Source organism: Podarcis liolepis (assembly GCF_965112155.1).
Source record: "Podarcis liolepis genome assembly, chromosome: 1".
Taxonomy (NCBI): domain Eukaryota; kingdom Metazoa; phylum Chordata; class Lepidosauria; order Squamata; family Lacertidae; genus Podarcis; species Podarcis liolepis.
Genome location: NC_139554.1, coordinates 56,727,863 through 56,743,659, shown reverse-complemented (window position 1 = coordinate 56,743,659; position 15,797 = coordinate 56,727,863). Strand labels below are relative to the sequence as shown.

Sequence of the window (15,797 nt, the reverse complement as noted above, 5' to 3'; positions counted from 1 at the left end):
CAATATTCGCTGCCAAATGGTGATTCATTTGTGCAAACGGATAATTATGAAGCAAATGCCACTTTTGACAAGCAGAGCAAAGCTGTCAGGCTCTTTCCCCTTGAGCAACGCCACTTTTTGTTTCCAGTGCTAGATTGCATTTGACATTTAATTTAAGCGCCCTTGGTACCTACTCACAGGACTTTGCAATGATAATGGAGATAAAGCAACTGAGAGCTGCTTATGACAGAACCTTTATTCTTCCAATTGTCCCCACACTTCAGATTGCACTGAAGTGCCTTATTTGCATTGAGGAAAGTGTCTTAAGCTAGAGACTCGGGGGAAGAGGAAGAGACCCAGAATGATTTAATCATGAAACTCATTGGTTTTTTTTTTACTTGTGACATAGCACACTGATCCACTTGCCACAGAGCAACCCCCCCTCTCTCTGTGTGTGTGTTTGTATGCACATGCACATGCACATGTATGCAGCAAAAGTAAAGGTAATACAGACAGGAGAACAGCAAAGAGCAGAGCAGTCGAGTAATTCAATTTGCAGTCTTCCCAGCACAATTGGTTCTCCATGTGCATACACATTCCATTGATCTGTAGTGGACTTGGCACAGAGAAAATGCCACTGGTGATATTGGCATAGGCTGTTCTCCCATGAATTGGAAAGCAGATTTTCTCCCCATCCCAAACCATCTCACCCCAAATGCCTTAACCTTATGGATATTCATGGCACTGCCATCTCCACGACCTTGTCAGATGCTGAAAGCTAAATAGGGCACATGGGCTCATTCTGAGCAGGGGCGACATCCCAAAAATAAATAAATGCCATGATTTGAAAATAAATGCAGCTATGCTACAGCACTCTCTAGGGAGTTGGTATCAGTTGGTGTTTAGTAGATAAGGGGAAATGTTAGCAAGCAGTTGGCACAATGCTTATGAAAACCTAAGGCCAAGAGAGAGTTTATACTTTAAATCATGCTAGTGTACCTGCCTCCCTAATCTTCCCTTAAGTTTTCAGAAAAGATGCATTCATATCAACAGGTGTTTTACAAATTCCATTGGGACCTGGTTTCTTGGGAGTGTTCCTACATGCATTATGTTTATGAGAATTCAATTTGCCAAAATGTTTATGAAAACAAAGAGGACATAGGCATGTTTCTATATGAAAAAGTCAAAACTGTTCACATATTATGAGTGATGATGTACAGGTAAGTTTCTTGCTTGTGTTTTGATGTAAAGCAGCGGCGGAGAATTGGATTGTGCCAGAGAGCCATATCCTTAGTTCCCCCTGAGGGCCACCATTGATGGGTGAGACCAGCCGGCTGTCAGTTACCTGACATTACACTGATGCATGTGACCTGTTTTCTTCTACTTGCAAAGCAAACCATGCAGACACAAGACTTTGCAGGCACCATTGATTGGCAGGGCCTGTGGGGAGCTGTATATTTACTTGCCCCACACCTGATGTCATATATATGGGATCAGGTATAAAACAGGTGGCCATGGCTGGACTTGAAACACATTAATTAGGAAACATTAATTAGCCGAGTGGGGCTAATTAATCCCATGGATTGAAAGTTCCCCACCTCTTGTCATAAAGAAGCTTAGTAGAATGAGGAGGGTCAATGTTCTGGCAATACACAGTATATGCTAACTTTATTCCGCAAAATTTCATTTCCTCTTTTTTTAAAAAAATGATTTTTTTTAATTGTAAATTTATTAAAGAAAGAGAGCAGGAAAGAGAAAAGGGGAAAACAAAATAGTCCCTTAACATTCACAATACAATAAACATCAATACATTCATATTAATTTACACGTACAGATCGATATATGCCACTCAAATGCCTGAATGTTATCCAAACAAAGTAGGTGTTTATAGAATAATGTTCAGATGGAGCAGGGGCATTAAAGTCTTCACACCATTACATAATAGATGGTGAGTATTTATCCTTACAGGCTTGAAGTATGTCTCTTAGCGACCATAGGGTTTTCCTGTTGTAAGTCCCCATGCCACTGGTATATATGTAATTTAAAACATCCACATATATCAGAGGTTTCAGCAATACAGTATTAATATGGACATCAACTTCAAACCAGAAAGGATTTCTCACTGAGACATTCACAGCAGTACACCTCCAGCATTTAGTTGCTTTAAACAATGCTTTATTGTGGAGACTTTGTATAGTCCAGTATACCGGAAATACTCTTTTTGCTGAATTGGTCTCAATTTTAAGTCTAAGCATTCTGTGTAGATCCTAGAGCAGTTTCCCTTGGTTTAGGTTGTATAGAGCAGTGTTTCCCAACCTTTTTTGGGCAAAGGCACTCTTGTTTGATGAAAAAAATCTCGCGGCACACCACCATTACAGCCCCGTGACGTCAGCGCGCAGCGTCACGCCGGGAGGGACGCACGAAAGTGTAACTTTTAATTTTTTTCCCTCCCCCTTGCCGGGGAACCTCCACGCTTTGGGGGTGGGGGGGAGGAGGCAGCAAAGCGAGGGACTGAGGGACCCTAACCCTAACCCTAACCGATCACCCGGGAAAGCATGCGAACGAGGAGCCCCCGTGTCCTGCTCCCGGCAGCGGACGGCACAAAGTGAGGAGGCCTGGACAAGGCAGCACGCTCCCCGCTCTCGCTGCATCGGGGCTTTTCTCCTCCAGGCCGCTTTCGAAGTCCCCTTCTCCGCTCCCAAGAGCCGGAGCCGCTGCTTCCAGGCCCTGTCCGAGCCCCGACTTGTGGCCTCACTTCGAGGAGCGCCTGTTGCTGGGGACGGGGCTGCATCCCCCTCAGCCGCCGCCTCGCTTCCTTCCAGGAGACCCGACGGCTCCCCCTCTCCCGCTCGCCCTCCTGCGCCCGCAGCAGACCGAGACCTCCCCGCCCCCGCCCGGCTCGGCCCTACCTGGGCGCCTCCAAGCCCGGCCGGCTCCGCGTCGCGCTCCACGCCGGGCAGCTGCAGCAGGGGCTGCGCGGGGGCGCGTGACGGCCCGGCTGAGCACGCCCCGGAGCCGCCGCGCCGTCGCTCGCGAGTCCCTCCAAGAGCCCTCGGGACTGACTCCGGAGTCGCGAGGCGGCGCGTCGCCCAGGGAAGGGGCAGCTTCCCACAAGTCCTCCGGGAAGGAAACGCCCTCGCCCGCCTCCCTCCAGGCAACATCTCGCGGCACACCAGGCAACATCTCACGGCACACTAGTGTGCCGCGGAACACCGGTTGGGAAACACTGGTATAGAGCATGCAGTAAAACTGCATCTCTCTGAATGACTTGTGGTGTGGCTACGGAAAATGCAAAAAAGCTGCTGCTGTTGGTGGGCTGGCATTGTTCATGAAGTCAGATGTGACAGCATCTGCAAGGCAATACAATGCCTATTCCTCATGTAGCTTTAGTGTTACCTGGAGGCCCTTCTCGTGCACGAAGGGAACATATTTACTGAATAAAAGGAGTTCTCTGAGACTTCATGCGTGGGGGCTGAGTTATTTTGAAAGCAGAACTGGAAAACGGCAGCACCTGTTCCAGCCTTCAGAACAAGTGGGCACATTCTGGAGATGTTGGCAGTTCTGTATACCCAGATGTGGCACCTTTATTTTTATTTTTTTCAAAGAACCCTTTTGATGGATCCATTGCTGTACGTTAACCACATCCATATCTCTGCAACTTGTCCGGATGCCGCTGATGAGTACCATCAAAAGGCAAATGCACAGCGCACTAATGAGCTTGCTGAGCAGTTGTCAGAAACATCACTCCTAATGGAACAAAATTGCTTTATAAACAGACGGGCCAGGAGGCCGGTGAATGACTAATCTGAAATTCTTTGAATTGGCTTGATTCATGAGCGGAGAATCTAGTTTTAATTGGAGCAGAGGCCTGGCTATGTTTCAAGAGACCAGTGTGGTGGTGCGCTTTCCACCCTGTTGCTGTTTTGCCTCTGTGTTTTGTACCGAAGTTTCAATGAACGTCTTGTGGAGAGAGCGAAAGTGACATATATTGATGGCTGCACTGCTCTGCATCAAGGAAACCCTATCTTCAGAGCCGCTAATGCAAATCACTGTTCCAAAGAATCATTCATAAAATAGTCATTTCCCCCTGTGCTCCTTGGCTGAGCTTCTTTCCCCACCCCAACACCCTTCACTTTCCCACCAGCTACTTGCTGTGCTATCCAAGGACACATTGCAGCCATCTGTATAGGTGGGTAGCAAGAACCACCACCTGGTGCTGCTTTAAAACCTGGGTATATGGGCTCAGTCTTGATTTTGTGCGTGTCTGTCTCACTGCCCCCCGCTTTCGCCTTGAACAGTTTAATGAGCCTTTTAAAACAAAAGGAGGGTCAAATGTATTTTGGGAGGGAGAGCGGGTTACAAACTTTGGGGGGGGTTAGGGACAATTTTATTGGGGACAAGTGCGTGTTAGAGAGTGGATTGGGGGTAGTTAAATGCTTGCAAGCTTAAAATGGTTCCTCTTTCTATGCAATAGGTTGCGTAGGCTTTCAGAATTAGCATGCTGTTTGTTTACAACTTGATGCTTCAGTTTCACAGAATTTGGATGTCTCAGAGTGGGGGTGGGGGTTTAGACTAAGCATTATGGAGATAGAAGGAGGGTTAATGAAGTAACAGGTAATATTAACAGAACTTATAGGGTACCCTATTAGCAAGTTCTCAGGGTCGTTCACAACCATAGGTTTGTTGTGAGTTGAGGGAGCCCCATCTTACATTGAAGAACCCCATCTTTCCTTGACACTTTTTTCATTCTGGCTTCCATTCTGGCTTCTCTTAGATAGGATAGATACTGACCCATATCCCTGTAACCTTCAGGATGGATTTTTGCAATGTGTTCTATATGACAGTATGCTCAAAGATGACCTGGAAGCTTTGGTACTAATGGACCATCACCTATTCTCATGGTTCAGCACTGGCTCCCACTCTGCTTTTGAGCATAATTCAAGGAGGGTTGCTGTTTTTATCATTGCTTAAAACCCACAGCTGCCTTTTGTATGAGCCCTTCTGCCAGTCACGGCCTAGTCATCCGGCACTGCTCTCTAGCCAGTCCTTCCGGTGGGACAATGGCTGAAAGAAGCAGGAACCTTATGATCATGGCCCCAATGCCCTGAAATCTCCTTCTGAAAAAGTTAGGAAGTCTGCCTCCCTTTTAGGGTTTTTAAAAAGTGGGAATGCTTTCCATTTTTTAGTAGGGATTTAGCCCTTCCAACTAGTAGACTTTTTAAAAATGCTGTAAACTGCTTCAGATTGTTTCTGAGAAAGCACTTCTCAACAGTTGTAAATAAATAAAGGTACATACACATGAGTATCCCTAATGATGCTTTTGCTTTGATTTGTGGTTTTAGAACTGTCCTTGAAATTGCACCGTCGCTTCAATGCCTCATTGAGGAGCTGAAATGCTGGCTGGCTTTTTACCTGGCAGGATATCTGGCTAATAGGATGAATGTGTCTGAAGCAAGCGAGCTGTTTCAGCATTCTCTTTTTGCTGCTTCCTACCCTTGACCTGTGCATCTCCCCCAGAATGCCTCATGAGCAATTTCCAGGACAACTCCAGCGCAACGCCTTGTTTTTCGTCATCATTCAGTGGGGCTAATTTAATAGAGAACGTGGCTTATGCTCCTTGCTGACACCAGAGTTGCTGGAAAAATCTGGTACTAACTATTGCCATTTTTCAAAAGAAGGCATCTTCTGCCAGTACCTGTAGTTTTGTTCTTTTTCCATATTCGTGTTTTATGTTGCTATTTCCCCCCTCACCTACAATTAAAGTGCTGCAAAAATAATGTGGTTGCTCTGCAGGGTCCACACACACACACACACACACACACACACACACACACACAAACAGCCTGCACAATTGCTCCTGTGTTTCAAACAATGCCCATCTGCGATTTGCAGCTTCAGTTCTTATAGGTTACTCGCAGTCAGTTTGCTGCAGGAGTCATACAGGCATTGGGATAGAACTGGAGGGAATTTTTTGGCTGGTTCAGTGGGAGAACCTTCACTTCTAACACATTCTTAAAACGGGGCTGGTGGTTCTTTGGCAGGTATTCCTGGTGTGCAGGAAACAGATACTCACCTTCCCTGTTACTCGCATCCCCGGGAGTGTTTGTTTTCTAGCCTACTTGTCCTAGTGAAGTGCACCGTTAAGACTGCAGTTCTATACATATTCACCTGGGAGTAAGTCCATTAATTTTGGTGGAACTTGCATCAGAGTGCACAAGCACTGGGTTGTTGCTGCTTTCTTATGAGTTCCTCGTGTGCAGTGGTTCTTACAAATACTTCCAGATGACCAGGCTATGGTGAAGCCAATGGACACTTGCTACTCAGTCCTACATTATGCATTCAACAGCATGCAATGGTACAGTCCTGAAGTGGTGAAGCGGACTGATCAGTTTAAATGCTTTCCAATTTTGTTGTACAAAAAGTCCTTGCCGGAAGACGATTACCTTAGGTAGTAGTGCATTCTGTACTTACGTGCTGATCTTACCTCATTCAGCCGCCCTCAAGATGCAACACCTGATGTACAGGTTTTGCATTTGCGGAGTCTTTTAAACCACAATAGCATGGCACCTTTTTTTAAGGCCAATGGACATGCAGTGAGGAATGTGATTATGAAAGTGATGTGAGCACCTTTTTGATGGTGCCTGCAACCTCAACTCTCATCATTTTCTGACTAGTTTAGAAATTGAATATTTTATTTGTACATGTGAGAGATTGAGTATTCTGCAGCATGCCATCTGAGTATTGCACTTCAAAAAAAAAAAAAAAGGTGGAAGAAGTAAGTATAGTTATCCTAGTTTATGGTTGAAATGCTGTGACATTGGGGAAAACTTTGCCTTGCATTTATTTCATTAGCTCTTTCCAGGCCATACCACCCATCTTTTTTGCTGCTGCTGTGAATAAGGTGCCATCTATTTACAAAGAACAGATTTGACTGGTCCCTACCCCTAGGGGGGTTATCTAAAATGAATTGTAGAATCATAGAATAGTGGAGTTGGAAGGAATCCCAAGGGTCATCTGGTCTACCCCCTGCACTGCAGGAATGTCAACTTGATCATACATGACAGATGGTCATCCAATCTCTGCTTAAAAACCTCCAAGGAAGGAGAGGCCAGTAGCTTTCATGGGAGTCTGTTCCACTGTCGAACAGCTCTTACTGGTGGACATTTCTTCCTGATGTTTAGTTGTAATCTCCTTTCATGTAATGCATGATGTACTTTTGTTTTGTTTTGTTAAGTAGAGGTCTTGCTCCCCTGCAGCAGTTGTCATTTGTACACATGGATTTCATGCTGTGTTTTATGTGAAGATTTCTTGTGTTAAAGTGTTTTCTACACAGAAATTTTGTCAGATCTGTACAGTGGACGCTCGGGTTGCGAACGTGATCCGTGCGGGAAACACGTTCGCAACCCACAGTGTTTGCAGCCTGCAGCGCCACATCTGCGCACGTGCGGGTCACGATTTGTCGCTTCTGCGCGTTTGCAAGTGCCAAAACCCAGAAGTAACCCGTTCCGGTACTTCTGGGTTTGGTGCAGTGCACAACCTGAAATCGCGCAACCCAAAGTGTCTGTAACCCAAGGTATGATTGTACTTCTTCTAAGAATGGGTCTATACGTTCCATTTCTCTCACTTCTACATAACAGGAATCAAAAGGATGAGCCGTGAGGCAGCTCATTCCTCCATAAAGTAGTAGAGGTGTGGTGTGGGGAGAACTTATTTCCAGAAATTCTCCAGCTTTGCCCCACTGCAGATTGCAGAAGTGCCATTACAGCTGCAATCAGCCTTGCTTGCCTTCACTGTTGCAGTTCTTCTCTCTCCTGCTGCCATGAAACTTCAGGTCTTATGTGTCAATAGATTACAACATTTGGTTCACCCTGTGGAAAGATGACCTGTATTTTTGTACATGCACTACTAGAAGACAAAACGTTTTTTCTCCTCCTCAAGATAGAAGTTGGGAGTGAGGGTATAAAAAGGATAATTTGAGCAAAGCTCAACTGTTCGGAAATCTAGGCCTTTTTCTTAATTCTTTAAATAAGCTATCCAATTTAAGAAGCGTGAATTTATGCATCAAGTTTGTGGCTCTTGCTTGGAGGAAATCAGATATTCTTCAGGATTAGCAGAAATTTCTCGGGGAGGTGCTAACATTGACTGCTGGCACAGTGACTGCATTGCTGCTGTCTTCTGGTTTAAGGCTCATTTTCTCAGCTTGAGATGTCTCTTTAAACATTTATTTATTTATTACTTGCCAGTTCTTGTGTTGAACCAGATCCTTTACAAGGTGATAATGAGCCATATTCTGCCTTAATTTTTATTTTATTTTATTTTAAAAAATTATTGTTCATTTAAGACACAATTTGGACTCCGTAAGTGTTCTATAATAATACTTAATATTTTCACAACATTTAAAGATGTACTTTAAAAACCCCTTACCGTTCATTTAAGACAAGATTCATTTAAGAAATAATACTTGATGTTCTACTGTTTCTAAAAACATATTCTGCCTTAATTCAGATTTGAACTGAAATGAGATTTGCTTGGCAGACTCTGCTTCAGAAGTTCACCCTTCAGGGAACTCCCATTCTTCTCTTTGTTGAGAGCAGGGATTTGAAACCTCTGAGCCTCCAGCTGTTGTTGGACTCCAGCTCCCATAAGTCCCAGCCTGCTGACCCAGTGGTCAGTGATGATGGGAGTTGTAGTCAAACAATGGCTGGATGGCCAAAGGTTCTTCACCCCAGTTTTGGATAATCCGTTTAAGTCTATGATGGGCTGCGGAAGTAGGCAAGGTAGGTATTTGTCCCGGAGTTTGGATCACAGTGCATGGACTCATTGATCCCCTTCCCTCTCATGAACACTAGGGACGTGGGTGGTGCTGTGGTCTAAACCACTGAGCCTCTTGGGCTTGCCAATCAGAAGATCAGGGGTTCAAATCCCCACGATGGGGGGAGCTCCTGTTGCTCTGTCCCAGCTCCTGCCAACCTAGTAGTTTGAAAGCATGCTATTGAAAGTAGATAAATAGGTACTGCTGTGGCGGGAAGGTAAACTGCGTTTCTGTGCGCTGTGGCTTCTGTCACGGTGTTCTGTTGTGCCAGAAGCGGTTTAGTCATGCTGGCCAGATGACCCGGAAAGCTGTCTGTGGACAAACGCCGGGTCCCTCAGCCTGAAAGCGAGATGAGCACCGCAACCCCATAGTCGCCTTTGACTGGCCTTAACCGGAGTCCCTTAACCTTTTTTTTTTTAAACTATGAACACATTTTAGCTCTCCCAACAGCTACTGTGCAAAGTTCTGGAAGAATATTAATCCTTGGGTTGTTTATTTAAATGATTCAGCAGTAGCCCTATTTATTTATTCAAAGAATTTATAAACTACCCACTATTTCTGGAAGAAAGACAAGTCCTTTGTTTGCTTGTTTATTCAAATAATTTTGCACCCACGTTTTCATTTACTTATTTTTTATTTTTTTAAAAAAAAATCTGCCCATCATTCAAAGATATTGTGGCAGTGTACAAGAGAGAGAGAGAGAGAGAGAGAGAGAGATTAAAACAAAGCACCAAGTTAAAAACAATTTGGACTCCGTAAGAATACTTTATATTCATCTGAAAAACAATCAAAAACAATGTTCAGCAATCCGGACTTGAAGAAGCCTGGTTGAAGAGGCACCTCAAAGAGCAAATTGTTGGTGGCATCCTAATCTCCATGGTGAGGGTATTCCAAAGTGTGGGTGCTGCCCCACAAGAAGCTGTTTCCTGGATGACTTGTTAAATGAGCTTCTGGGATGTATAATATCCACAAGAGAGGCCCACAGTTTACCTGTGCTTAGAATCATAGACTAGTGCCCACCTGATCCTTGAACATTACCAATCAAGCTGTAATACTCTTTTATCCAAGAGCTGTGGCCTTGTTGAATGCTGTAACTCGATAGTGAGACCTGGGAGTTTGATGGGTGTGGGTGTGGTTGGAAGGTGGTTTGTTTGGTTGTTGCTGTTGTTTTGCTTTTGTTTTTAAGGGATGGCATCCAATTTCGTTGCACTGGTGCAATGTTGCACTAGTGTAATGACAATAAAGAATCTATCTATCTATCTATCTAAAACTAGTGAGTTTTAACTAGGTTTTTTTCAACCTACTGTTTCACTGAAAAGTCCTGAGTGGCACTTCTGATGTTCCCTGATTCAGAAAGTAATACACCTTATATCAGCAGATACAGGCCCTGAAGGCAGGGCGGGGGGTGTCTTGCTGTGCCACCAGTGACTATAGTGTGGTGATGTGGGATTTGGCCTTCCCTATAGTGGCACCCTTTCCCTGGAGGTGGGATGGGATTCTATCACCATATGAAAATGTATTTGTTCTACCAGGCTTTTGAAGGGATCTGTTTAGGGTTCCCCCCTGAGTTTGGGATGATTCCATGTCACAATACTATTCCTGCTTAAACATGAAATAAATTAAATGGTCAGAAATTCTCTTTTTAAAAGCCCATTATTCTCTTATACCTCAGGTGACGCAGAGTGCCATGAAGCTGTGCATTCAGCAAGAGTTCGACAAAGTACGGTGCCTGGTTTGTGAAGAGGAACACAGAGCTCTCCACTTGGTGGATCTCCAAGAAGCACTGGCCACTGCTCATACGACAGAAGTTCTGGCAGAAATTGATGTTCGCATGGAAAAATTGATGACTGAAATGGCAGAGCTCACAAGGCAGCTGAACACCTTTAATGAGCTAGCCATGCTCAAGCCTGAGGTAAATAAAGTACATGCGAAGCAGTTAACAGCAGAGGGCCGTAAAGCTTTATGATGGATGCAGAGGTTTAGTCTACTTTATTGCTTGTCAGCATTTAAAGATGGCCACAAATCCACTAAACTTCCAAGGGGATATGCAGAGTTGTAAGTAATAACACATTATGAGTTGTGTGTGGTTATGTTGATACCCAATTGACTGAGGTGGTTTGAAAGGGCACAAAGCCAACTGCTTCCATCCATTTCAAAGCAAGGCTGCAGCGCTTTGCTACATGATGTTTGTATCTCAGGACCCATACAGAGTCTTTTTCACATTTTTGTTACTCCTTTCAATTCTGCTTTCTATCAAAGTGGAAAGAACACAGTAGAATGTTGCATTTTGGTTATATTTGATGGCTCCCCTTTCTTCCTTTAAAGGAGGAGGATACTGTGCTTTTTTGTCCTAGAATAGGTCTGTGTTTTTATTACAGCTTTCGAGTTGGCATGAATTTTATTTGACAGCTGTTTTAGCCACTTTGGATATACAGTAGCTATCTCCCGTATGCCACAATGGTGGTCTTATGTTTTCAGTTTGGGGTTCAGCAAACCACTCATATACCGTATTTTTCGCTCTATAGGACGCACTGGACAATAGGACGCACCTTGTTTTAGAGGGGGGAGAACAAAAAAAATATTCTCCCCCTCTCTGCCCAGCGCCACTTCAGCAAAGCGGCAGGAGGTGCTGCGCAGGGGGGGGAGAATTTCCCCCCTCTTGTTTCCCCCCTGTAAAACAAGGTGCCGTTTAATTTAAGGTGCATTCAGTCGCCTTCAGGCGGCTACCTTGGAAGCCTGGAGAGCGAGAGGGGTCGGTGCGCACCGACCCCTCTCGCTCTCCAGGCTTCAGGTTCCTTTTGACCTGCTCTTTGGGGCTGGCAGGGGGAAGCCCACCACCAGCCCCAAAGAGCAGGTTGGGGAGCAGTGGAAAGGCGCGCAGCGGAGAGGCTGCTGCCATAGTCGCGCGTCACCTCTCCAGCTGGGAGAGGGTCGCGGGGCTATGGCTTCTTCGCTCCATAGGACGCACACACATTTCCCCTTCATTTAGTTCAGGATTAATGGTAAAAGGAAAACTATCTAATATTATGTAACTTTAAAGTGTGGTTAAGTACTCATAATACAAGACAAACTTAAGAAGAAATAAGTTCTTGAACCTTTTACTTTTTTATTATATCTTGATTTGTGGCCTGCACATTCATGGCACACGCTTACAGTTAAGATTGTCTTTACTCCCCATTTAAGACTTTATTCCAACTTCTTGAGTAAAAATACAAATGTAACCTTGGTGAAACATTAATTACTTCCTAGAAGTTGTATCACTGATTTTAAGAAACTAAGTTAAGAAAGAACTTGTACTGATTTTTTTAAAAATTGTTATAAGCACAGATTGAACCTATGATTCACCTGTCTTAGAAAAGGAACCATAGGTACTTTGATAGTTGGGTGGAAAGGTTGTTGATCTCTGTAGATCACAGAAATATTTTTACTGTTAGTACCTTGGTATCTTTTTTTCACTTTCTGTTCTGCAGCTTTCCCCCCTCAAGAAGGAAAGCTCTCTGTAGCAGTCATTGAGTAAAGGGATTTTCTCTTTCTTTAGTCTTGTGAGGAACGGGGTTTGTTCACCCACGTCTTTAAAAATTAAATGCCAAGCCCTGTTAGTCAGTGATTTTTCCACATCAACCTTCTTCATCTTGTCTCTGTTTCTTGAAAACTGTATACCGTGAGCTAGAGGTAAAGGTAAAGAGACCCCTGACCGTTAGGTCCAGTCGTGGACCACTCTGGAGTTGCGGTGCTCATCTCGCTTTATTGGCCGAGGGAGCCGGTGTACAGCTAGCATGACTAACCCACTTCTGATGAACCAGAGCAGCGCATGGAAATGCCGTTTACCTTCCCGCCGGAGCGGTACCTATTTATATACTTGCACTTTGACGTGCTTTTGAACTGCTAGGTTGGCAGGAGCTGGGACCGAGCAATGGGAGCTCGTCCCATTGCGGGGATTCAAACTGCCAACCTTCTGATCGGCAAGCCCTAGGCTCTGTGGTTTAGCACCACTCTCATCCCTAGTGGTCCCTAGAGGTGCTTATATGCTAATTATGCCTTGTGTGGGGCAATATTTCTCTTTGTCTAAATAGTTATTATACAACTTTTTCTCCTCCCTGCCCTTTAAAAAATAGAAAATACAAAGAAACGGTGAGCCTAGAAATAGAACATTTCTGCTGTAGGCTCGGTGCTAGAATAAACATTAGTTTTAACAGAGCTATAATTCAAGAAAGGTCTGGATCTGGAAGATGACTGATGAATTTTTAAATGTAGTTTTAAACATGCAGTATATCTAAAAACAGTAAATTCTTCATTAATCTGGATCTGTTAGGTTAAGACATGAAAACTGAAATAACATAATAGCCCTATTTTTGTTCTGACTAATTAGCTTTCATAAGAGGAAGAGAGCAGAAAGAGAAATAGCACTGTTCCACCACTACATTCTGAGGCAGAGGTGGGAAATCTGTGTCCTTCTCGGCATTGCTGAATTCCAACTCCCATCAGCCCCAGCCAGCATAGCCAGCCAGGAATGAGGGGAGTTGTAGGCCAGAAACATCTGGAGGGCCAAAGGTTCCCCACTCCTGTTCTGAAGACCGTGTCTTTGCCAATCTCGTGTTGTAGGAGTGGGATATGGAAATATGCTGGTTTATGTGCTACACACCATATCTTATGAACACATGAAGTTTCCATGTTCAGAATCATCTCATTAGGGTGCCAAAGCCATTGGTGGTAAGGGACGTGGGTGGTGCTGTGGGTTAAACAACAGAGCCTAGGACTTGCTGATCAGAAGGTCGGTGGTTCGAATCCCCACGACGGGGTGAGCTCCTGTTCCTCGGTCCCTGCTCCTGCCAACCTAGCAGTTTGAAACCACAACAAAGTGCAAGTAGATAAATAGGTACCGCTCCGGCGGGAAGGTAAACGGCGTTTCCGTGTGCTGCTCTGGTTCACCAGAAGCGGCTTAGTCATGCTGGCCACATGACCCGGAAGTTGTATGTCGGCTCCCTCGGCCAATAATGCGAGATGAGCGCCGCAACCCCAGAGTCGGTCACGACTGGACCTAATGGTCAGGGCTTCCTTTACCTTTACCTTTAAGCCATTGCTGGCTACGTTGAGTGGCAGTTGCTCTTCAAGGTCTCGGAGTGTTTTTAACTGGAGATGTTTGGAATGGAACTTGGGACATTCAGTATGCAAAGCCTGGCTCTCTGTTCTCTATCTGCTACTAGGCTGCTGATGTAATGTTTGCCCAAGCCTGCCTTTAAAAGCACCAGTTGCTTACCAAATAATTTAAGAAAGCATGGATGAGTTATATGCATTTCTTTAATGTCATGGATATGCTCGCTTGTCTCTTTAAACAAATGTCTATTAAATTTCTCTATTAACTGGAAGTTTCTATTTTGCATCTCCTCCTTATCGGACCCTCAAAGTGAGCGGATATCAAAGCTTGTTTAATGTTGCCCTTTTCTCAGCAGAAGAGAAAATGTTGCTTGTGTAACTCCACAGTGGTATTTACATAGAACTGATTATTGCAATGCCCTTTCCTCTCTCAGAATGTGATATAAAATGTCCTTAATGCGCCACGCTTTAATGAGCATCGAGCCAGCTTCTTTTTTTGCCTCAGCGTATGTGTTGCCTTTAGTTCACACGCCTATGTGAAGGCAAGAAGGAGCCAGCCCAATTTCTATGGGATTGTAGGTATTTATCATTTAAGCACCAGGGCATATGGGGGGGGGGGACCCCATAATTGTTAGGTACCATTAGGGCCTTGTGCAATCATGTGCCATCTGCCATCCCAAGCACTACATAAGTGTTATCAACTATCATTCGTAGCAGGATGAGGTGGTGGCTTCAGCATTTTTCATCCAGAATTGTTCTCAGCTGGCCAAGATGACCTGAGAATCCAGAGTGAAGGGCTCAAGCGTGCTTAATGGATGAATGGTGAGATGATCGCTGTTGTTACTGCCGCAGGCCCAGTGTAATAAATGAGCTTTTCTGTGTGCCCTCCTGGTTGCATGTAGCCTGCAGCTTGCAATGTAATGATAATGACTTCCATTAGCTGAGTGGAACTTCTCTTTTTATCATTGGACACTAAGCCTTGCATCTGACTGTCATACATGACTTACTCGCACTAGTCTAAACATGAAAATCAGTGTTTGCAGGGCTGCTCTCAACGTTGTTTTATTTTTGTTTGTTTGTGTGTTTTCCTGCAGAGCACAGATGAAGAAAACAGGTGAGTACACTGACTTCTTTCTTTCCAAGTTTATACATTTCACTAGTTTTATACTTTTCACTAATTTTACAATCATGTTAACAATTTAAAAACTTGACTTCCCTCTCTTTCTGGAGTTCCTTAAATTTATTTTTAATAACCTTTGCATATCCAAATTAACTTAATTTGCTCATTTATTCATCTACTTTAAATATATACTCTTATAAAACTGCAGGTTATTAAAATAATCATGCCAATGATCTTATCTGTTTACAGTTTATCTGTAAATATTCAATAACCCATTTCCATTCTCTTATAAAAACCTGTTATCTTGATCTCTTATTCTTTCAGTAAGTTTAACCATTTCTGCATATTCCATAACTTTTTGTATCCATTCTTCTTTTGCTGGGTCTTCTGCTTCTTTCCATTTTGTGGCAAGTAACATTCTTGCCACTGTAATAGCATACATGAATAAGTTTCTATACATTTTAGATAGTTCTGTCCCTATAATTCCCCAAAGAAAAGCTTTTAGTTTTTTAAACAAAGGTTATTTTAAACATCCTTTTCATTTCATTATCTATCATTTCCCAGTAACTTTTAACATTACTACAAGACCACCACATATGAGAAAAAGAACCTTCTCTTGCTTCCTCCTTTCTTCCCTCCTTCCACCGAATAAGCATGCAAAATTCCATTGGGGATGAGATAAGACTTAAACATTTTTAAAATGCACTGGAACCATGTTTGTTTTATGGGCAAGAGTTGTAGAAGTTTGGGTTTTCAGCCAAGGCTATAGCTAGTAACACGTTGAATCACTTA

The 15,797-nt window shown here is 43.9% G+C and overlaps 1 protein-coding gene and 1 long non-coding RNA gene across 2 annotated transcripts in view; one reads left to right on the top strand and one right to left on the bottom strand.

Annotated features, from left to right (window-relative positions):
• The window catches only part of LOC310689190, a 606,488-nt gene that overhangs the window by 23,939 nt on the left and 566,752 nt on the right, over positions 1-15,797 (bottom strand). The gene's annotated exons all lie outside the window — the stretch shown is intronic.
• TRIM44 (tripartite motif containing 44) overlaps positions 1-15,797 on the top strand; it is an 85,493-nt gene that overhangs the window by 16,379 nt on the left and 53,317 nt on the right. Inside the window, exons 3-4 of the mRNA XM_083465585.1 lie at positions 10,464-10,703; positions 14,980-14,999. Of these exons, the coding sequence (XP_083321711.1) occupies positions 10,464-10,703; positions 14,980-14,999 (260 nt within the window). The remainder of the gene's footprint in view (positions 1-10,463; positions 10,704-14,979; positions 15,000-15,797) is intronic.